Source organism: Phymastichus coffea, unplaced genomic scaffold (genome assembly GCF_024137745.1).
Source record: "Phymastichus coffea isolate CEN01 unplaced genomic scaffold, Cenicafe_Pcof_1.1 PCOF00032, whole genome shotgun sequence".
In the NCBI taxonomy this organism is placed as follows: domain Eukaryota; kingdom Metazoa; phylum Arthropoda; class Insecta; order Hymenoptera; family Eulophidae; genus Phymastichus; species Phymastichus coffea.
The window spans coordinates 483187-507956 of record NW_026706843.1 but is presented as its reverse complement, the minus strand read 5'-3'; the positions used below and the strand labels follow the sequence as shown (position 1 = coordinate 507956).

Genomic DNA, 24770 nt, shown 5'->3' with positions numbered 1-24770 from the left:
TTAGAGACCTTACTGATATGATCGGAATATCAGAAGGATCTGTGAAAACAATTTTGAAAGACCATTTGGGCCTACGAAAAGTCAAATCTCGTTTGGTACCGAAAACGCTCAATTTCTTGCAAAAAAGTCGCCACGTTGATGTGTGTGAAACAATGCTTTCTGACTATCAGGACAAGCTCAAATGCATGATTACGGGAGATGAGACTTGGATTTATGCTTACGACCCTGAAACAACCGACCAATCAAGCGAATATCGTGCTAAAGGCGAGGCCAGACCGAAAAGAGCACGTCAAAGTCGTTCAAAAATCAAGGTCATGATGACAGTTTTCTTCGATTTTCATGGTGTGGTGCACTATGAATTCCTTCCACCCGGCCAAACTGTTAATAAGGAATATTATTTGAGCGTTATGCGTCATTTGCGTGAAGCAATTCGTCTAAAAAGACCAGAATTATGGACCAACAACTCTTGGTTTTTGCATCACGATAATGCACCATCTCACACTGCACTCGTTCTTCGTGACTATTTCGCCAAAAATTCGACGCATATCGTTCCGCAACCACCGTATTCGCCTGATTTGGCTCCGTGTGACTTCTGGCTATTCCCAAAACTCAAGAGACTACTCCGGGGAACGCGCTTCGAGTCGATTGAGGAGATAAGAGCTGAATCGAAGAAGGCGCTGATGGCTATACCGGAAATGGACTATTTGGCATGTTTCGAGGATTGGAAAAAACGTTGGCATAAGTGTATTTTATCGGGAGGGGATTACTTCGAAGGGGATGACATTGATGTAGAAGAATAAATAAAGATTTTTCATTTTACAAACAAATTCACCTTACTTTTTGCCCACAGTAGTATAAGTTGAAAAAAAGTATTTTAATCAAGTAAAATTCACAGTGTTATGAGGAAGAGAGAGAGAGCGAGAGAGAGAGAGCGAGAGAGAGAGAGAGAGTATGCCGAGCTAAGCGAGAAAGAGAACCATTAAGCTGGTACTTACAGATTGCGCGTCCACGCGAGTGACAAACTCGCGTTCGAAAGAACTCTTGTTAATAGCGTAAGTGTACCCAGATGTGAATATATCGCATAGTCTTTTTAGGCGGCACAGTCCTACACAGTAGCACGGATCACTTCTCGTAGCTGCACCCGTACATAATCGCAGTAACTGCTCACTGGCCTCTTCGTTAGTCCTTCCAACACCCTGACCTCAGACGAGTTATTAATTCGTCAAAAAAGCAGGACAATAGAAGGCTTTTATCGAAGGCCCGTGGGTTGGAACAGCTACTGCCCGATTCCGCTTGTTTGCTCTCTTGTCTTTTTATCTATGACGACCAATCAGCGCGTGCGGTTACTCGTTACAGCGCGACTATTCTTGTCTCTCTCTCTCTCTCTCTCCGCATATAAATTTTATAAATTTGTATAAAATAACAATAGGTAGTATGTGCTCGTGTACATTAAATAATAGAGAAAGGAAAGCATAACGAGTTAACAATCTGGCTTGTTATAATATGAACAAGTCAATCAAATTTCACAATCTTCATTTTAAACTAAGCCGTATCATCAATAATCGAAGTAAAATCTTGAGCCATATTATTCTATAAATGTATTTTAGAAAACGAATTTTCAGTAACAAAAAATTGAAAACAATAATAAAAAATGATATCGTGCACAAATGATAGAATGATATTTTTATATAATATCATAATATATAATAACTTACGGGTGGCTTTAGCGATAGCTCCAATAAGAACAGGAGGAATTGCCATAAGAATGCAACCAATAGCCGCTACATAACTAAGTACTTGAGCTCTTCCTGCAGATTTGGAGGATAAAACTCGTTGAAAATATACTTGCCATGGAATTCCTCCAAAAATTAATAACAGTCCATTATCCAGATAAGACCAATATTCGCTTGAATCAACTTTACCAATCCAGTCTACATCCATTCCACTTAAAGGAAGTACTTTAGGATGTGCCCAAGAAAAAGGAATACACATCCACTGAAACACGTAAAATTAATAAACTTAATATAAGGAAGAAAGAGAGGAAGAAAGAAAGAAAAAAATAATTAAATAATTATTATTGCTTTTATGATTAATAGTTAACCTAGTTTTGTCAAACGTCAGTTTTTGGTTTATATAGTAAATATACAGATTTCTGCTTGAATGAAATCAAAACTATTATCATGAAAATTGAAAATTCTTAAATACATTACATACACTGCCGTCGGACGACTTTTGCCCACTCTAGACCAAAATTAGCAAAACTTCCAAGTTTAATATCTCGGCTACAAATCATGTTACAGTCATCGATGGGGTGTTATTTTAAAGGTCTTTTATAGAGCTTTTGAACAATGTGAAATACGAGTACACATATGATTTTCCTTTTTTCATAGATTGTGACATATATAAAATCAATTTTTTCTGTTTTTTCTCTTGAACTTTAAAGCGAAAAACTAAAAACTTCTGAAAAATTACATAATCCATGTGCAAGAAAATTTTTTAAATTTGTTTTTTATGAGTTAAATATTGTTTTACAAAAAAACTGACCTATTTATAAAATTCGTTGTATCTCTGAAAGTTGTGATTATAAAAAATAACTTCAATAGAAAAAAAATGTTACATTTTTGAAGAACTAACTGCCCATTAACTTGAAATATAGAAAACGAACATTTTTTTAACAAAGAGTCACAAGTTTTCTATGAGAATTAAGAAAAAACTTTAATTTATGTATTTGTTTTGTTATGGTTTATTATTAGTATTAAAATGTAGTTAGTTGATGATCATTAGTATTAAAAAATGTAGCTAGTTTGATATCAAATTGACTTTTCAACAATTTTTGTGCATGTTTCTACTGCGACATGTTAAAAAATTAATTAAAAAATTTGTTTGACGTTAAAAAATAAGAAGAATCGACAAATTAATATAACAATTGTGTTATTTTCGTTTTTCATACATTAAACACATTTTTTTGTCTATAAAAATTATTAAAAATTAAAAAAAATGTTCGATTTTTATATTTCAAGGTAATAGACAGTTAGTCCTTGAAAACTGTAACATTTTTTTGGCTAAAGTTTTTTTTTATAATCACAACTTTCAGAGATTAACGAATTTTATAAAAAGATCAGTTTTTTGTAAAATAATATGTTGCTCATAAAAACAAGTTTAAAAAATTTTCTCGCACATGAATTTTGTAGTTTTTTAAACGAGCTTTCCAATAATATATCTATTTGTCTTGTCCGATAACTTCCCGACAAAAGCACATCGCTTTAAAGTTCAAGAGAAAAAACTGAAAAAATTGATTTTATTTATGTCACAAAACCTATAAAAAAAGGAAAATCATTTATGTATTTCATATTGTTCGAAAGCTCTATAAAATACTTTTAAAATAACATCTCATCGATTGCTGTAACATGTTTTGGAGTCGAGATATAAGATTTTGAAATTTTGCTAATTTTGGTCTAGGATGGGCAAAACTCATCCGAGGGCACTGTACATAAAATAATTCTACGATTTGAAATGCTGAATATTCGTTAATATTAATTAATAAATAATTATTCAAATATCTTGATATTCAAATTTTTTTTAATATATTTGTCAATAATATTAAACTTTTTGCAGAATATTAATAGATATAAATTAATAAATGTTTGTAGAACATTAATAAGTATATTATATATTTGGAGTGTTTCGCGTATCATCAATACAGAGCTACCTATGCAACCATGAACCTTATTTTCTATCCTCAAGATTGATTCTGCGTGCAAGCAACAATAGATAATAATGCCTTGTAATTCATCTTTTGTTCTGTTCGAAGTTCTACAGTATTTAGAGTGATTAATTGTTTTTGTTATTTTGTTAAAGTCAATTTTTTACACTTTTGATTCGCTAATTTTATATGCGCGAATCCCGTCCGACTCTACCTTCGTTACCACGTTCTGTTGTAATCTTACGTTAGAATAGGTACAACTAGCAAAGCTCACAGATAGTTCAGATATCACGTTAGGTTTCGGTACAAGCCTCTGCATAGCCCACAAATATGCTGCTTTTCAATCCCCTCTTTCTCTTTGTTTTATGTAACGTTTATCAATAACGTTTAATTACGCTAACGCACAAACTCTATTGAAATACACAAACGATCATATCTTCCTATAAGTACATAAAACAAGACTTGTGTAGACACTTATTATTGTCAATTGTTACTTGTGCAAACTTTTAGTGTACCTTTACAGATGCTGCATAAGTTTTCGGAAAATATTACGTGAATTGATACTAAAGGAAGTTGCACACCAAATACAAAAATGTAGAAAAAATTATGAAATTTAGTATATTATAAGATTTGTGCATAAAAAAGGCTTGTTTACGAGGGTCGTTTGAAAAGTCCGTGCAAATATAAAAACTGCTTGATTTCTTTTAATAAATTTTTTTTATTTTTCAACATAGTCTCCTTTTAGACTTATATACTTCCTCCAACGCTGCTTTAGTTTGTTAATCCCTTCCAAATAATAGGATTTGTCCAAGTCTGTAAAATAGGCATTCGTTTCTGCAATCACCTCCTCGTTTGAATAAAATCTTTTCCCCGCCAACCATTTTTTCATATTAGGGAACAAATAGTAGTCCGACGGAGCTAAGTCTGGAGAATAGGAGAGATGTGAAACGAGTTGGAACCCTATCTCCATCAGTTTTCCGGCCACAACTGCTGAGGCGTGAGCTGGCGCATTGTCGTGGTGGAAAAAGACTTTTTTGTGGGCCAATCGTGGACATTTCTCTAGTAACTCGGCTTTCAAACGATCCAATAACGATGAATAATATTCGCCTGTAATGGTTTTACCCTTTTCCCGATAGTCGATGAAGATTATTCCTTGCGAATCCCAAAAGACAGTCGCCATAACCTTCCCGGCTGAAGGAATTGTCTTCGCCTTTTTCGGAGCAGATTCCCCCTTGGTAACCCATTGTTTAGACTGTTCTTTGGTCTCAGAAGTGTAGTGACGTATCCATGTTTCATCTACAGTGATGAAACGACGCTTATAGTCTTGCGGATTTTGCTGGAACAGCTGCAAACCATTCTTGCAACACTTCACACGATCTCGTTTTTGGTCACTCGAGAGCAATCGCGGCAGCCATCTGGCGGATAGCTTTTTCATATCCTAATGTTGGTGCAAAATATTATGTACCCGTTCGCTCGAGATGCCTACAGTACTAGCAATCTCACGCACCTTCACTCTTCTATCAGCCATCACTATATCATGGATTTTATCAATGATTTTTGAAGTGGTAACCTCAACAGGGCGTCCAAAACGTTCAGCGTCTTTTGTGCTCATATGGCCACTCCGAAAATTTTGAAACCACTTATAAACCATTCTAATCGAAGGTGCACAATCACCATAATGTTTATCAAGCTTCTGTTTAATCTCCTGAGGCGTTTTGCCTTTGAAAAAGTAATGTTTAATCAATACACGAAATTCTTTTTCGTCCATTTTTTTACAACCACTCGATTTCTTTGATTGAAACGAATGTAAAACGCAAAGTAATTGGCCGATCTGGTTGAATCTTGGTGTGTGCTCTTCCAAGATATGCCACTAACTAAAAATAACCTTGATACGCACTAGTAGCGCCATCTCTCTGACTTTGCACGGACTTTTCAAACGACCCTCGTAAAGTTTGGGGAGATGAAGTTTGTTCTAAAACAAGATATAACAATTCGTTTTTCTATACTTAACGCGGGCTCCTACGGAAATTGGCAATATTTTATCACATTTCAGTTCATATCTCGGAAGAAAAAAAAGATATATTGAACATTTTTTTATAAAATAAAAATAGCGTTGTGACAAAATTCTCTCCTTGTCACCAATTCTTTTGCGGGGTAAGTGGGGCACTTTAGCTCACGGCAATTGAGGGAGAAAAGAGAGGGTAGGTAAATAAATAAATTATGTAGAGACAGAAATCAAATCGCATTTACAACCTATTATTATTAATACCTATTTACATAAACATACGCGCGCATAACATAATCTAAATTATTGACCAACTAACTACAAAATGGAACAGTAAACTACTTAAGATAATCACAAATGAATATTTCGCATTTCATCCTAACCAATACCTAATCGCGCACTTAACCTATTACAAATTTACTTAAAAATTACGCGAATCTATACCGGATGAATTGCCCGGCACGTGGGTGCCTAGATAATTCGCCGGACGCAATTTACACTACTACGAATTAAACTTAAGCGCGAACCTTTAGATAGCCGGCACGTGAATGCCTCGCTATCTTATTCAACGCGCACTGGTCGTCGCATCACCAGAGAGAGAGAGAGTGTAGAGAGAAAGAAGAAAAGAAGGTTTTACCTTGTTTTTTTTGTTAATGTTCCTCGCAACGTAGAGAACCTCTAACGAAGCACTGCTGCAGGGAGTGTCGGTCGTCGCTGCTGGTAATCGAGGATAAAGCTGTTGTTGGTAGAGCTGGCCTTCTTTCCTGCTTATCGGTCACGCGTCGCGCGCCTGCCTATCCCTGCATAGGCTTAATGCTCGCACTCTCTCTCTCTCTTTTTCTCACTCTCACCGCGCTCTTCAACTTTTCTGCGCCCAATTGCGCTGGCCCGTCCTTGGCGCTGAAACAAAAAGGCCAAGTGTTAGGCGCATACTTTAATGCGTCCAACGTTGGCCACCACGCCTTGTCGAGTGGAGAAGGAGAAACGCAGACGAGAAACCGACACACGGCCTGCTCTCGTCACAACGTCTGAGGATTATTTTCATATATTTAAAACATCAATTCATATCTTATGAGTTGGTGAAAAAAAATCTTTAAAAAAGTAGTTTTTTGCGAGAACTGTGTTAAGATTCTACACACTTGCCAACATCGCAAATAGAGTATAGTATACCTTAAAATGTAAACGTATATTTAGTGTAATCATGTCTGATGAGTCATTGAATTGTGATAAAAATTGCAATGAGGAAGAAAAATCCAAATTTTGTTATTGGAAAGGTAAGAGGATTTCTAAGAAAATGTATGAGTATAGACTCAAGCAACAAAAAATGACAAAATGGTTTTTATAATTTTTTCAAACGATTATTCATCGATGAATATTCCAAAATTTTAAGTAAATTTTTAATCTCTTGCCAATTCTAGGGAAATATTCGCAGGAAAATTTTAAGTACGGAACTTTCTTGCTCTTCCTAAGTGCTATCTAAATCACTCATTCAAAAATTATTGACATTAAATACGACCCGCGTTGGAACATTTTTCTCGAAAATTTACGTTTTTTTTAAATGTCCATAACTTTCTAAGTTCAAATCGTAGATAAAAGTACACATGAAAGAAAATATTCATTTTCTTATGTAGAATATTGTGGAATTTCCTTAGATTTTTTTTCGAAAAAAAAATTTTTCTACTTTTAGTGTGCGTATACGTATATATATATATATATATATATATATATATATATATATATATATGTATATATATATATATATATATATATATATATATATATATATATATATATACCGGGTGTTCCAGACCATCCGTACAGCCATTTTAAAATCGAAAATTCGTGTTTTTGTGAAAAATGTTTCAGATGAAAGTTGTTTACGATAAAGGGGGCCATCTATCTGTATAATTAGTTTTGACCTTGAACATCGTTTTCAAGGTCATTTGAAGGTCAAATTGTTTTTTTTTTTAAATGAGAACCCCTATTTTTGACACCGGATTCGGAAAGAGTGGGAAATTTCACGTCCAAAACTGTATTTTTAAATTTTTTTTCATGGCCTTGAGAAGGTCGATTCAAGGTCAAATGCTTGAAAAACTGCCTAAAAGTGTTTTTTTTAATTTTTAAGATATCGAAAAATTACCTCTACAAAATTTGTTCAGAACAGAGTGGGCCACCCAATGCACCAAAAACCTTTGACCTTTAACCTCATTTTGAAGGTCATTTCAAGGTCGAAGTGTTTTTTGCAATGGAAACCCCTCTTTTTGACGCCGATTCGCACATAGCGCGAAATCCGACGTTTGGATAAGATGTTATGTTGAGTTTCGATTGATCCACGACGTTCATCGCTGAGATCATGTGAAATTTAAATCCAATAGTATTTGCAAAACATTTACAAAATGTTTCAGGCTAAATTTATTAAATTCTACTGGGAGCATGTTACAGTGACGGATGTTCTGGAACACCCGGTATATATATGTGTGTGTGTGTGTGTGTGTGTGTGTGTGTGTGTGTGTGTGTGTGTGTGTGTGTGTGTGCGTGTGTGTATATATAATTTTTATTTCTCCAACTATAGAAAGAAAGGTCAAACATTTTTTTTTTCGAAAAAAATCTGAGGAAATTCCACAGTACTTTACATAGAAAACGGAACATTTTCTTTCATGTGCACTTTTTTTATGATTTGAACTAAGAGAGTTATGAACTGTGACGTCCGGGTCACTTTCTCAGGAATGTCTGAGGCAGACGCTTTTTCAGGTAATCTTTTTGGTTTGTGTCCGTACGCTTAAACCAGGATGAGCCATCGGAGAATTAGAGCTTCTACTGCGCGATTCACGTTATAAAAAAAAGTTTCTTACTACAAGTCTCCCATCGAACACCACGATCCAATGGAATCGGGACTTGTATTCAAGTATCCAAGACCTTGCTGGAATGGTCACAAAAATTTATTTAAGTAACTCTTAAGCGGCACGGTTGTTTTATTGAGAGATATCCCAAATCTTGCTGAAATATTTTTCGAAATCTAACATTTTTCGCGTTTCGATTTGCTAAGGTAGGTGTGATAGGAAGAGGCCATAAGATAGCAAAGAAATATTCGGTTGTAACTTACTTTTTTTTATTTAACATGGCTTTCTGGTACTTGGAAAGTTGGCTTTTCACTTCTCGGACCTAACTCGAGTTGGAACTGGGGCTGGAACTAGATTGAGCTTTTTTCGCTTGTGCACGCCTTTTTAACCCTTATGTGGGGTAGATTTACCTCAGACAATTTTTAACAATAAATAAAATTTATTTTTTTTTTTCAACAATTTTTTTCAGCGTGTGTAACATTAAAAATTGTTAACCTGAATATTTTTTTGTAGTAAAAGGTTTGAAATATACTAGAAAAAATTTTCATAACAAAATATCTAAAATTCTCTGATTTATTCGATGTTTTTTGGGCTGGGGTAACTTTATCCCACCGAGCAGTTACGTGGCCAAAATGAGGTGTGCAAGTTAAGGGTTAAAGCCTGGGCGTGGTTGGGAGGATAATCCATCTCTCAGCCCCTCAAAATTTGGGAAGAGTGGAAATGGCAGCAGTTTTTAATTGGCTGACTGAGATCTTTCCACTTTTCTCTCTCGGCTTTCGGTCCCTAATTGGTTCGGGGGCGTGGAGGAAATCGGAGGCGTGCATTCAAGGGTATGGGTCCTATCTCGTTGGATAGCTCTTCAAGTACCATTTTCGTTATAATTTTATCTTATAATTAATAGTTTATTTATTATATAAATTTTGATAGATTATTCTTAATAATAGCGCGGCTAACATAATATTTAAACGTATTTCATGTGAAAATCTTTAATTCTACGTGTTTGTAATATGTAACTTAAGTAATTAACTAAATTCGTTGTTTAAATAATATGGAATGAGAAGGTAAAAATTGTGCATTATTCGTGGGCCGTACTAGAGTCGTTACATCAAACTTGGTGTATTCCTAACTTAAATTAAGTATCGAGTATAAACTATCTAATTAATTTATTGTTTTGAGATTGTGTTTTCGAGTTTTGTTGGCCCTATGATTTACTTAATTTCTACACAATTAATTTTAAAACTTGAACATAAAAGAAATATCGTTAAAAAGTTATATTTGTTATTTTATTTATTGAAATCAATTTTGTTTATTACAAACACAATTTTAATTTGTGTCGCATAATGGACTAATATACTTCTGTTCATTAATGTAATTATCTCTTGAATACTTATTAATTAATTAAGTTTTCTAACTTATTTAGGAAAGATAGTTCCAAAACTTTTGGATATTTTCGTTAATTGTGCTGAAATTATTTCTCTGATCAAAATACGAGCTCTGTCCGGAAAGTATCGGGCCTACGTTTATATCTTCGCGCCATAGTGTTCGAGCGACCTCTACCGGACAGAAAAGTCAAGAGTAAAGGCTCACGAATCTATTGGTTACTTACTGATACCTGCCGGACATATAGTTCATACGCAGCATGTCTTTGTTTACAGTGCCTTTTTCGCGTTCATCGGATTTTGATATTGTCAAAAATTACTGAAAAACAAGATCAACGAATTTGCATCAAATTTTGCTTTCAACTCGGAAAAACGAGTTCAGAAACTATTGAAATGATGCAAAAGGCCTTCAGAAGCGAGTGTATGAGCAAAACACGAATAAAAGAGTGGTATAAACGGTTCAAGGATGGTCGCACTTCTGTCGATAGTGATTCTCGTTACGGCCGACCTTCGACGACAAAAACCGCAGATAATATTGAGCGGGTGCGACTTGCAATCGAACAAGATCGTCGTATGACTGTGCGAGAACTAGAAGAAGACCTTAGGATACAAAAAACTATCATTTCAGAAATTTTAACCGAAAATTTAGGAATGAAACGCGTGTGTGCGAAATTCATCCCAAAATTGCTCAAAGCAGATCAGAAGAACATTCGCTTAGAATTCGCTCTGGACAATCTGAAAATGGTCAATAATGATGATAATGTGCTTAGAAAAGTTATTACAGGTGATGAATCATGGGTTTATGGTTATGATCCTGAAACAAAACAACAATCTTCACAGTGGAAGCATTCTGAATCGCCAAGACCAAAAAAAGCACGTCAAAGTCGGAGCAATGTTAAGTCAATGTTGATTGTTTTTTCGATTGTGAAGGTGTTGTACATCACGAATATGCACCAACAGGTCAGACTATCAATAAAGAATACTACGTTCAAATTTTGAAACGTTTGCGTGATGCAGTATGAAGAAAACGGCCGCACTTTTGGGAAAGTGGTGACTGGCTTCTCCATCACGATAATGCGCCAGCGCATTCATCCAATCTTGTGCAGCAGTTTTTGAGCAAACACAATATCGCATTGCTTTAACAACCTCCATACAATCCCGACATAGCCCCTGGTGACTTTTGGCTGTTTCCAAAACTAAAAAAACCACTTAAAGGACACCGATTCGATGACAAAACAACGGTTGAAAACAATGCGACCAGTGTACTTAAGGCTATCCCTAAAAGTGAGTTCCAGGACTGTTTTGAAAAGTGGAAACATCGATGGAACCGTGTTATTCAATCAACTGGGGATTACTTTGAAGGATGCCACCCACCAGATGATAAAGAATAACGCTAGCACGAAAATATAAAGGTAGGCCGGATACTTTCCGGACAGACCTCATACATGCGGGAGGTTACAGGGAGTTGCGAATTTTTCCTACCATTCTGTTATTTTCTTAATTCATTTATTTAAAAATTATTGTCGAATTTTCTTTCCTATGATAAATTTTTGGCTTTTAAAAGTAGAAACTCTTAGGAGAAATCATGTAACTGGATGTAGATAAAATTTCGCAGCCTCCTTGCTCTATATCTAAACCTATTCAAAACAACTTTACGACTTTTCAGAGTAAAATCAGAACGTGCGCGACAAAAGGAACATCTGTTTCGACTTTGAAATCTTCGCCTTTCTTTATTTAAGCTCCGAATGCTCTTCTTATATTCACTTCCAAATTAAAACCTAAGTTATATGTTAGATCCACACGAAAAAAAACATTTTCGCTAAATTAAACAGTCGGACGTTACAGAACATTTGAAAGAAAACGTAAATTTTCGAGAAAAATGATCAAACGCGGGTCATATTTGATGTAAATAGTTTTTGAATGAGTGATTTAGATAGGATTTAAAAAAGAACAAGAAAATGCTGTCCTTAAAATTTTCCTGCGATTTTTTCCCTAGATTTGGCAAGAAATCAAAAATGTACTTAACATTTCGGAATTTTCATCGATGAGTAATCGTTTGAAAAAATTATAAAAATCATTTGATTATACTCGTCATATATACCATTTGAAATCTCTTGGAAAGAGCTAGTTTTGAAGGAACATATGAAACGTCAAAGTTCGACTAATTTTGCTCGAATAATTTTGTTCGAATAATAGTACGTGAGCGACAGTGTAGGTACAATAAATACAGGAATAGGTGTTACATACCTAAATAAGGTACTTACTGCACTGAATATCACGCTAATGCATTGGAACACATTTAAAATATAAGAGAAATAAGTTAGAGTTTGCGTTGAACAGATGTCTGTGGAAAGTTATACGGAAGTAACTTTGGAGTAGAAGAAACTCATGATTCAAAAAGTTGATGTTTTACAAAAGTTATTATAAGTATGGTTATAGGATATGCTTATTATTTCAGATGAATAAGTATATGTAAAATAATAAAATAATCAGGCCAAAATCATGTGTGAACCAGAAACTGCCCGATTATTATATATTTAGCGTTTTTCTAAGATTTATACGAAACTGCATTTTAGAACCGCTACTCGCTCGATACCTAAGTTATGAGATGTTTGAAAGCATGTTGCACGCCGAGAAATGATTTACGATTGTATCAACGAGTGTTACCTGCAAAAAAATCAGCACCCGATGCTGACTGCGGAGCGTATACATGTTTTCTCTCAAGTTTCCGCGAGCCTTTCTCGAGAAATAATAAACCTTTCCCGTCTTGTTTTACGAGAAATATGCACAGATTTTGTATCCGATAAGAATTACAACTTCGGAAATATTTTTACTTCTCAAAATAGCTAAGAAATTTTATAAACCAGCGACGTCGAATATATTAATTTTAAGATTACTTATAAGCGATGAAAGCAAAGGAATGTAAGAGAGATCGAGCTGCAAGTTTGAATAGGTGCATGCGATCCTACGTGATGCGTACTGACACAATTTCGATTTCGTAAGAAGGGTTTGATATAACTTGAGACGTTGAGTTCCTCGAAACTTTGAATGTTTTAAATTTACGATTAATGAAAACTCTACCTGTGAACGAAAGCCGCTGTCCATAAGCTTTAGTTAAGCATGTGCACCACCAGAACTGATGTTAGCTTGCGAATTAAACCAGCAGATTGGAAACCTGTATTTCCAAATCTCACTTCGAGATAAAGATTCGAAGGTTAAAAATGTTAAAAGCGGAAACCGTGGCTCCCCCTTGAAAACCAATCGAGACACGTGAAGTGAGTGGGACAGCAAGCTAAAACACCATAATTGGCGGCAAGCGAAAACAATCAACGCCCCATGGCCCTTGAGCTGCGAGAGAAAGAAAACAACGGGAAAGCGGGAGAGGGAAAATCGTTGTAGTTTTTTTGACTCGTTTAGCGCTAATCGAGCAGAACCGTTCGACCCCTCATTTAAGCAAGGTAACGTTACCATTTCTCTTTTTTGTACGAGAGTTGTTTGCAGCAACTCATTAAATAAGTGATCTTTTTTTAGTATTTTACTGTTAGCGTCATTTGGTTTATTTCTCATTTTTATGTTGATTAACTGTAATTTAGAGTAGTAATATTGTTAATTGGTAGTCTTAATAAATTTTAAATTTGTATGAACAAAGTTCACCTAATTACATTCCTCAACCCGAACACTTATTTTTAACCTACCATTATATGTCACAATTATAACCTGAAATTTAAAACTATATTTTAATTTCGTTTCGGTTTTACGAGCTAAAGCTAAAAATACTAATTATCTCGCGAATCATAGCAAGTAAAGTGAGTAATAATTAGTATTTTTATATAGTTATGGTTAAGACGAGCGTCACAATTAAATTTTTGATACTGAAGTTTATTTTGAAGTTACTCTTATACATCACAATTACACATTGAAGTTAGTTTATTATTTATTGTAACAGAATTAATTTTAATTTTAATAAATTATTTAACCCATTAACGTCCAAAATGTCAAAATTTCTTGTACGTTTTCAAAGTGATTTTTTCCTATGTAATTGGCGTTGAAAAAATTCTTGAACCACATATTCTGATGAAAAATTGCATGCTCTTTCAGAATCCGTTGCCAGAATCATGATAAAACTCACAGGAAAAGAGATATGCTCGATTGAAACATAAAAAACACCTAAATTTTCGAAAAAAAAAAATTTTTAGGATTTTTTTTCGAAGTGTTACGGTGAAGATATCACCTTGCGACCGTGATCATAGGTGATCATGGGATTTGAAGTTTAACAGGGAATTTTTTTGTTTACCTTGAACCATCGCTTCTTTACAAAATGGCGGAAAAAACGAATTTTTTTTTTCAATCTTCATCAACTTTTTTCTCAAAATCTATGGTCTTTAGAAAAAAATTCATAAAAACAAAAATGCCTTAGAATCGCTCGAGGAACATTCTCAAATTTTTTCAGAATTTTTTGAGACAATTTTTGATTTTCCGGGAAACTTGGGAAATGGAATTTTCAAAAATGTCTCCAAAAATTCTGAAAAAATTTTAGAATGTTTCTCGAGTGATTCTACGACATTTTTGTTCTTATGAATTTTTTTCTAAAGTCCATAGATTTTGAGAAAAAAATTGATAAAGTGAACATAGCGGCCGAAACGAATTTTTATTTTTTCAACTTTATCAATTTTTTTCTCGAAATCTATGGACTTTAGAAAAAAATTCATAAGAACAAAAATGTCTTAGAATCACTCGAGAAACATCCTAAAATTTTTTCAGAATTTTTAGAAAAAAAAAATGAAGGACAAAAGTATTGCATTCATTTAAACAGTAATTTGACATTATTACCCAATAAAAATATGTTGAAGCATGCTCTTCGAGTTGATACTTTATCAAAAAATCGATGCCAAATACAATCAACGTTACAAGCTAAAAAACGTCGTTTAAAAAATAAAAAAGCAAATAGTGAACTTAGGTATGTACAAGCAACAGCAGAAGGTAATAACTATGAAATTTGTATGGGATTATTATAAGATTTTCATTTATCTGTTGTAACAGGCTGCCCTTTAACCTGTAATTTCCTTAGAATGTATCTATTTGATGGTTAAACGACGCCTAGTTATCTATGTGCTCGAAGCACGTGAACCTACCTTGCCCGGGAGTGCGCCTGCGCAGCGTCTCCTCGCGAATCCGAGTTGGGTTCCCCAACTCGCCACTTGGCGGCGCTGTCGCTCCTGCTTAGCAGCGCTCCTGCGGCTGCTGCTCGAAACTATGTTGGCGATTCTCGTCTACCGATATCCGCGTGATCCGTGCTACGCTACCGGCTTATTTGAATCGAACGTCAACAAACGCGAACTCCGGACAAAGGAATGACAAAGCAATGACTCGATTTAGAAATAACGATTGATCGCTTTATTCAAATTAACCAAGTACACGGGGGATTTGCCGAGAGTCTTGCGCACGCTAACACAGATGACAATATATACGAAGAGGGAGAGAGAGAAAACTTCGCGATCGACGCGAACTAACCGCTCGCACGCAATAAACGATTTCTTCGCGCACGCTGCGCGGGATCGCACGCTCACAACAAAAAGGGAAGGTGCACCTACCGCGAGAACGATGAGGATACGGTGGCCAACCGTATCCGATACGCGAGTCGCAGATTCGCTGCTCCCCTGCTCGCTGCACTGCCGCTGTTATTGCTGTTGCTGTTGGTGTTGCTGCTGAGGTTGTTGCTGCTATTCGATACTGCCTCGATCGCTGAAACCGCTGAGGTTGCAGTCACTGCACACGCCAACTATGCGCACACTCACTGCAGCTCTCTCACACGAAAAACCCCTGCTTCCCAGATCTCACTTGCAAAATGTTCAATGTTTTGGTAGCGCGAAACCGTAGAGAGAGTCTATCCGGACTGAGTGACACAGTCATACTGCCTATTGAACTCTCCCCTCCCGGTCATTGCCCCTACGCGCCCTCTCTCTCTCTCGAACCGATCGCGGCTTTTCTCGTTCAGCCGCTTATTAACCTCGCGCGAGTCGAACGATTTTCGGTAATCGTTGCACTGTAATTAATTCAGAATAAATAAAAATAAGTTATTATGCATTGTGAATAAACATTCAATCTCATAAGTTTTATATTTTATATGCATTGATACCACTATGAGTAAATAACTGGATTTTAATAATATTCAGTACTTTTCATGATAAATTGTACTAATAAGTAAAAATATTACTCTGATAAAATTTATCGTGCAGGCAAGTCTAATGTAGTAACAGTACTTATTACAATCTAAAATCACATTGTAACCATTAAAAAACAAACTTTCTAAGTGCATGGCTTCTGCAAAATAAATCAAATACAGAATGTTTTTCAGTAAAAATGCTTAAACAAACATTTACTATAGCAATTTTAAGAAAAAAAGGTAATTTTAGTATGTTACAGTAATAATATATTTCAATAGTAATATTTTTAGTATATTTCAATAAATATACTATAATTCTGAATGGAAAATATGTATCATTAGATTGCTGTATTGTTTTATTTGTTATATAGTGTGTAACGAAGATAAGCAGCCGTTCCCGTTCGGGTAGCTCGTGACTATCCGTACAAATTATTTATTTGAAAAGGGGGGGATTTAGGAAGCAAAAGACGTTCCCACGACTGAATAATGCGTCGAGCAAAACCACGTTAAACGCACGGATTCGAAGTCGGGATGAGGCGTGATTCAGCGGTGAATAAACACAATACCGGTTTAATACACTAATTATTTAATTGTCAACAATCGACTACAAGACGGCGATCTCATACCGATATACTACGAGCGGCACAATCACAAACACGAACGCGCAGGTGAATCGGTGGCTGGTTCCTTCTCGCTGACCTCCGCGCTGGTATTATATTGTCTTCACTATTTAATCTCTCACTCATCCTCTCGTTCGCTCTATCAATATTGCTGCCTCAATCTGTTGTTACGCTCGTCGTTGTCGTTTTAGCTTCCGCTGCGGTTACCGTTGTTCCCATTGCCCTTCGGTCGCTCGGTGTCTGCAGCTAGGACGAAGTCCGCTCACCTCGCCGGTTACCCACACGCACCGGTGCCGAGTATCCTTCGAGACACGTCTGGGCGCGACCCAGCCACAACATTCCAATTCTCGTTCATGCACCGGGCGTGTCTCCGAAAACAAACGTTAACGAGGTCGCGGGAATAACTCCGGAAAACCGTTGACTTCGGTATAATCCGCGCGCGTGACTTTTTCTGCCAAAGCCCAGCAGAGACTCTCCTTAAATTTTCGTGGTGATCCGCAACTAGAGCGCGCTCTCTCTCTCTCTCTTCCTCTACCGCGCCATCTCGATCGCTCCAGCGTCAACTCTGCCCGTACACAGTATCTCAAAACAAAATCCAAGCATGAGTGTGCATGCCCTACGCATACACTCTTAGCTTGGCGTGGCGCGCGGATATTGGTGAGAGCTAAACGGACGAAATCGGCCTAGCCGAGATTTTCCGTTACAAATGTAAAATACGCATGTTTAATTGCAAATTATGAAACGAAAGGCTTCATTGCCAATTTCATTTCAGAAACTGACAACATATAATTCCAAAAAAATTATGTTCTAAAAAAATATACTGTCACAAGGTTTAGATTAAAATAACCATCGCTGATACATTTAATTGCAACATTTATAAATATTTTTATTGTTTTTTGGTGCTTTTTTTTTGAATTTACGATAACTAATTCTTTTATTTACTCATATCATAACTAAAACTAACTAATAATAGATTATAAAAAATTAATTGAAATAGTCAGCGCTAAATGTTTCTACTTTAAGATCAACTTTTTTTACATTTTCAATTTATTTGAACCTACTATAAGATTTGTATTTTTTATTTTTTATTTTTTATTCAGATTCATTTCGTCTTCAGAAAAGGACAATAAACGTCAGTTTTTGAATTCTGTTAAATGTAACAAGAATGAACAGAAAGCTACTAGATATGAGAGATATAGTAGATCACACATATTAAAGAAATGTTTTAACTTAGATGATAAAATAGAAGATAACATATGCCACAGTTGTTATACGATTTATTCATTAAAAAAATAGCAAGAAAAAACCAGCTGAACTAAAAATCCCATGCTAAATTCTTAGTCAAATATCTTCTGCTAGTTCATCTTAGAATACCGATCCAAGAGACTCTCCTGTAATATTTTCTGATAAAAATGCTGTAGAAGAAGAAACTGTTGTTATGTCTATATCAAGATATGTTGCTAATAATAAATATTGTTATTTATAAAGAAAAACTACCAATCTCATATAAATATCATTTGAAGCAAGGCTTCAAGTATTTACAAAGAAAAATATGTTTATTCCTTTTAGTAATAAATTCTACAAAACGCATACGATTAACAAACGCTTTCATGAAGATAATATCAATAGTATTGTAAAAGCATCTAATTATAATGGCACGAATGTTTCAGAAGACACTAAATTAGTTCAAAGAATCAGATTAAATGTTGATGAAGAGCTTACCGATAAAATTGAAGATTAGTCTTTGCCCGAAGAACGTCTTATCATGTTCATAGTTTAACGTGGGAAAATCTTTTTATATGACGATAAATGATGTTATCTTTGCGTAATTCTAATTCGTGAAACGTGACGTAAACTACTGTTATATTTTTTTTGAAAGAGTTCAGGTAATTCTAATAACCTGATTTCTTCTATACTCGGCTTAGAATGTCCCCAACAATTATCAGATTTAAAAAAACCAGTTTTAAATTCATTCAAGAAAGATGTACAATCATCACGCTTTGGAATAAAAGCATTGAATCGAAGATATTTCATTAAAAATCATATAGTATCAGTTGTAGAGTTATTGCATGATGTTAGTGAGGTGCAATGGTTATTAGTGTATGATGACACATATCTTAAGCATGAAAAAGATACTAACAATGAATATCAACGCAAGTCTTACTTAGGTTAGAAAAAAATACCGGTATGCAAATCATTTACAATTTGCACAACTGATGGATACATAAGAGACATGTTAGGACCTTTCTACGCAAATGAGAATGATGCCAAAATTGTTAAAAATATTCTTGATGATCCTAATGGTTTGGTTACTCTGTAAAAATCAGGTGATAGAGGCTTCCGAAATGCTGTGCTAGGCTAATAGAAATGGGATATAAAGTACGCATACCTGCGTTAAAAGCATCAGAAAATAATTAATAGTCACCCAGGTAAATGAATTAAGGTTAGTCACGATCATCCATTGGGGCGTTGAAGCATTGCATGGTGTTATTAATCAAGAATACAAATTTTTGCATAATCAGTTCGATAATAAAATGATTCCTCGTGTCAGAACATATCGTAAAATAGCTTGCTTCTTTATTAATATGTTTGACAAAAGATTCATTTCTAATATTTCAAGTAGAAAAAAAGTAATAGATTTAACAAAAAGTCGTAGAAATATAGGAATCTAAAAAATAGAATCGGTGAATTGACTGATGATCGTATGTAGTGTAACGAGTATTCCTCGTTTCGCGAATTGAATTGCGCGGGCAAAATGACGTCGGCTGCGAGGCGAACAAAACGACGAGCGAGAGAGTGCAAGATAGAAAGAGAAAGAGAGAGAGGCAGAGTGTATATGTACCGGCAGTCTTTTCCTGTCCGCTCTAGTCACTGCACCTAATCTCAAAACCAATAATACGTTTCTAAAATTTCGGCGTGTCGACTAATAGAGTGGACAAGAGAATGCAGGTCTAGTGTGATATTCGTGCAATGAATAACGTCTGTTCGATCCAGCGAATCGTTGCTGCGAATCTTCCGGGTAATTTCACGAGTACTATTGTATGTGATGACCTGCTGGCGAAGCCGCGGTTCAGCTCAAGCACCAAGGTGGAATCCCTAGCTCAATGAGCTTGAGATCCAGTGCCACGTAGAGTATGAAGTTTCCGAGGAGAGGCGCCTATGTCGGCGTCGTCGTCAACGGTATTAGCAAGAGTGAGCCGATAAAACTTTGTAAGCTGGCCAGCGACAAAGCTAAGGTAGCGTCTAATTTATAATGTTTGCGAGCGAAAGCGTGCATGCGATTTTTTTTTAGCTTCGCGTATATTCTCTCTCTCGTGCGTACATCGGTTTATTGGTTACGTGCGCCCAGCCTGACTTTAATACTGTTGTTAAGCCTTTTGTAATGATCGCCCGAAAGCCGATCCAAGCCGTCTATCTGGCAACTCAATAAAATCGAGGTGCTTGAAGTGATATAAAAGACAGCCTTTGTAGTAAGGGCTATAAGGGTTTTAAGCCACTATTACCATGCGAGTTTTTATTTCTTCCTTACCAGCAGTTAGTAACATTACACAGGCCTGCAAAATAGAGAGTCGTCACTGTTCTTTTACAATTTACGGTCATTTCCGAAGTAATTTTTGGCGTAGAATTCGAATCCGTCATCAGAATTTCTCCATCACGTCAGATTTTTGAGAAATCGTCCCCTAAAGGTCGAAAAAACACGTTTTTTGGCCATATTCAAGGCTTGATTACATCGTGAGTTTATATTCTTTTCAAAAATGGTTGACGGCATCTTAAAGAAGCACTCTTACCCTTCAAAACCCATTTTTCAAATTTAAGATATCATTTTTTTTCATCAAGATATCATCAATGGAAATTTTCCATTTTTGAGGTTTCACCATGAGCTTAAAAATTCGGCCAATTGTCCTGGAAGAATACGATATATTTCTTAGTTTTTTTTTTTATAATGATTCTAGAATCATTATAAAAAAAAAACTAAGAAAAAACTAAGAAGAAACTAAGAAGAAACTAAGAAGAAAAAACTAAGAAAAAACTAAAAAAACTAAGAATGATTCTAGAATCATTATAAAAAAAAAAACTAAGAAATAGTTAGTACTATTATAAAAAAAAAAACTAAAAAAAACATTATAAAAAAAAAACTAAGAAATATATCGTATTCTTCCAGGAAAATTGGCCGAACTTTTAAGCTCATGGTGAAACCTCAAAAATGGCAAACTTCAATTGATGATATCTTGATGAAAAAAAATGATATCTTAAATTTGAAAAATGGGTTTTGAAGGGTAAGAGTGCTTCTTTAAGATGCCGTCAACCGTTTTTGAAAAGAATATAAACTCACGATGTAATCAAGCCTTGAATATGGCCAAAAAACGTGTTTTTTCGACCTTTAGGGGACGATTTCTCAAAAACCTGACGTGATGGAGAAATTCTGATGACGGATTCGAATTCTACGCCAAAAATTACTTCGGAAATGACCGTAAATTGTAAAAGAACAAAACCTTGCAGGCCTGTGTTATTAATCCCATGTTACCGACCTATGGGATGTTTTATTGGCAGATTTTGTATCGACAATGGACTTGTTTGACCGGCATTGTAGCAGACCGTTCTGTGTGTGTGTGTGCGTGTACCTATATGCAGGCCCCACCGGTAGTTACCGACTCTTGTATTGACGTGGATGGATACCCCCGGTCCTATGCCCCCGATAATCCATTTTATTCGAATGCTGGCTGATGAATGATCTGATCCTTACGTTGTCTTATTTATAATAGCTGACAATTACATTATGTAGTTACACAGCCAAGAGTAATCTGTATTCTGTGTTTGATAATTTTCAATTTTGGTTTTCAAAGGTTGTAGCACTTTTACGCAGAACCATCTTCGATATGTGTAAGCCGAGTAAACAGGAATAATTTTCACTTTGAAAAGTTTAACTTTGAATTTAGGATCGGAATCAGTATATTAACGATGTAGATATAAAACTATGAATATAAAATGTACATCCATAACCAATTCATTTTGGAGATAATTATCAATGGTGATGCGAACACATTCAGCAACATATTGTATAAAAACGTTTAGTATGGAATGACTAACATTGATCACTACTTTTGTAGCAAATCTATCAGTACTAGAACTAGGATTATCTTCCTGAGTAAACTTATGGCAAAGGCCATTAAATATTCAGATAAGTTGTTCGTTTTCTTATCCTTTGTTATGTACCAAATACCTTTCAATAAGGCTATAGAATATTCAATTATTATGAGATTATTCGTTGATAGGTTGAAAATGTTAGAAAAATGTATCAGCTACGCACCTTCGCCAATGAGTGTGTAACGAGAGCAGGCCGTGTGCCGGTCTGTGTTTCTCCCTCCTCCACTCGGCAAGGCGTGTTGGCCAACGTTAGGCGCATTAAAGTATGCGCCTAACACTTGGTCTTTTTGTTTCAGCGCCAAGGACGGGCCAGCGCAGTTGAGCGCAAGAAAAAGTTGAGGAGCGCGGAGAGAGAGTGAGAAAAAGAGAGAGAGAGAGAGAGAGAGAGAGTACTAGGCCCATGCAGGGATAGGCAGGCGCGCAACGCGTGACCGATAAGTGGTGCGTCGCGTGCCGCCTAACTAATAGGTCAAAGTAGGGAGAGGAGCGAGCGCCGCTGAGCGGCTGTAAGACGAGCGCGAGAAAAAGTGCGTGAGAGAGTCGAAGCCTAGTCCTGCTAGAGTGCAGAGTGCAGTTTGGGATAGCTGAGAGGAAAGTCAACCCTACCGGCCACAGCTTTGTCTGCGACTGCAACCAGCCCCACCTGCAAGGAGAGTCAACGTCGCCTGCGGATACCTGGTCAGCAATAGTAGCCAACAGCTAGCAACGATCTGACCAACAGCGACGACCGGTACTTCCTGCGGCAGAGCATCGCTCAGGATTCTCGACGTTGCGAGGAGCAGTGAATAAAGGTTAAGCCTTCTTTTCTTCTTTCTCTCTACACACTCTCTCTCTCTCTCTCTCTCTCTCTCTCTCTCTCTGGTGATGCGATGACCGGTGCGCGTTGAGTAAGATAGCCAGGCATTCACGTGCCGGCTATCTAAAAATTCGCGCTTAAGTTTAATTCGTAGTAGTGTAAATTGCGACCGGGGAATTATCCAGGCACCCACGTGCCGGGCAATTCATCCGGTATAGATTTTTAAGTAAATTTTTAAGTAAATTTGTAATAGGTTAAGTGCGCGATTAGGTATTAGTTAGGATGAAATGCGAAATATTCATTTGTGATTATCTTAAGTAGTTTATTGTTCCATTTTGTAGTTAGTTGGTCAATAATTTAGATTATGTTATGCGCGCGTATGTTTAGTTTGAATAATGATTAATAATAATAGGTTGTAAGTTTAAATTGATTCATATCATTGTATAACTTATTTATAAGCATCCTCTCATTTCTCCCTCAATTGCCTTGAGCGAAAGTGCCTCACTTACCCCGCAAAATAATTGGTGACAAAGGAAGATTGGATCTTTGTCACATGGCATCCCTTGTGAGTCTAGTAATTAAGAGATAAATGAGAAAAATGGTTTGATGGTGAATTTTTGAAATAACGGTTGACTGATTTTCTTTGTAAACTAAGGGCAGAGAGTGCGCGTAAAAGAATTTCGAGTTTCGGTATTTTAAATTCTTTGTTAGTGCTTGCCAGTGACCTTTCTTAGTAGCGGTGTCGGATGACAACGGTGCGTCATTGAGTCGCTTTGACGCTAGACGATTGCGTTCTTTCCTCGCTTTCGCTTTTCTTTGTTTTAAGAATTTTACTAAACTGCCTATTCAAAAATTACGGTAAGTAAATTTTGATAAATTATAATTTCTTTCTATAGGCGTAAGCAAGGCGACTTCTTGCCGGTTTATAGTTTGGAAAGAAATTAGTCAGTAAAGTATCAGGTTACACGGACTGGTCGAGACTTGCTTAGCCCCCATAAGCTCACGTCGTAGTCACGTTACGGATTTTCATTTTTAGAAATAACAATGTCGCTAGCGTGTAGAGACAAAATAGTCTTTCGCAGAATATTACGCGATGCGCATGCGAAAAAACTAAAACGCAAAATTGATTCCACAGAACCGGCTGTTCTGTTGGAATTAATGCGCTATCGCGAACTTAGCTTACACGGTGATCTTGAGGAGTTACAAACCCGGTATTTCCGATATATGCTGTTAAGAGAGCGGCCAGATTTGCAGCCACCGTTGCGCTCGGGCAATTTTGCGTCAGGCCGAATTCCGGAAAAGCTGTATGACGAACAGCAAGAATCAACGGTAAGCAGCGCACGGAACGCGAACCTGGGCGATGAATTCGCGGTAGCTGCAGCACCTTTAGCGGCCGAATTAGTATGTGAACAAGAGCAGGCGACACAGGCAAGAGCAGGTGTTGCCGCTCCTTGTGAACAAATTCGACGGCCGGGCGAAAATGCAGTCGCGCTCGGTAATAACGACGTGTTACCGATGACGGCTCGTTCGCCGTCGGACAGCAGGACCGAACGCGCACGCGAACAAGTCGCGCAAAACCAAGGCGAGTGTAGCACTAGCGCGATAAGCCAGATTTGAGGGGCCCTAACAACAGTACCGCGTTGGATATATAGATGAGAAGTGCGGCAAGCTGTTACAGACGGCGCGAATTCAGTATTTAGAGTTGAAAGATAGGCGATACATAGTAGAGCGGCTTAGGTCAAACAGCAGGCTTCATTGCCGCCTCAGGCCAAGCCGCTCGGCAACCGCAAGGCGCTAAACGCGCCAGCGGTTGCCACTGAGCCACAGGTCCACGCGTGTGCACCAAACAATAGAGGAAGTAGTACATTCCTCTATGCCGATTCAAATAGATCGGCGAGCACGAAATATTACACGCCTAGAGTAAGTTCATGGGTTGAAGACTGGGAGCGCGAGGTACGGGTAGCCACTAGAGAGGAAACGCAAATACCAGCTCCATTAGGTGAAGGTTCAATTATTAGCGAGAAAGGCGTAATTAGCATAAGGCAACCTAAACAGAAGCAGGCGAGACAGGTAGAAAATATCAGTGGAAGCGACACTAGCTCGAGTTTATCGGATAATG

General features: G+C 36.6%; 1 protein-coding gene across 7 annotated transcripts in view; it reads right to left on the bottom strand.

The window, feature by feature from the left end:
• The window catches only part of LOC131663269 (high-affinity choline transporter 1), a 410533-nt gene that overhangs the window by 70681 nt on the left and 315082 nt on the right, over positions 1–24770 (bottom strand). For all 7 annotated transcript variants that reach the window (XM_058933576.1, XM_058933580.1, XM_058933581.1 and 4 more), the window contains one exon: positions 1716–1995. In XM_058933576.1, the coding sequence (XP_058789559.1) occupies positions 1716–1995 (280 nt within the window). The remainder of the gene's footprint in view (positions 1–1715; positions 1996–24770) is intronic.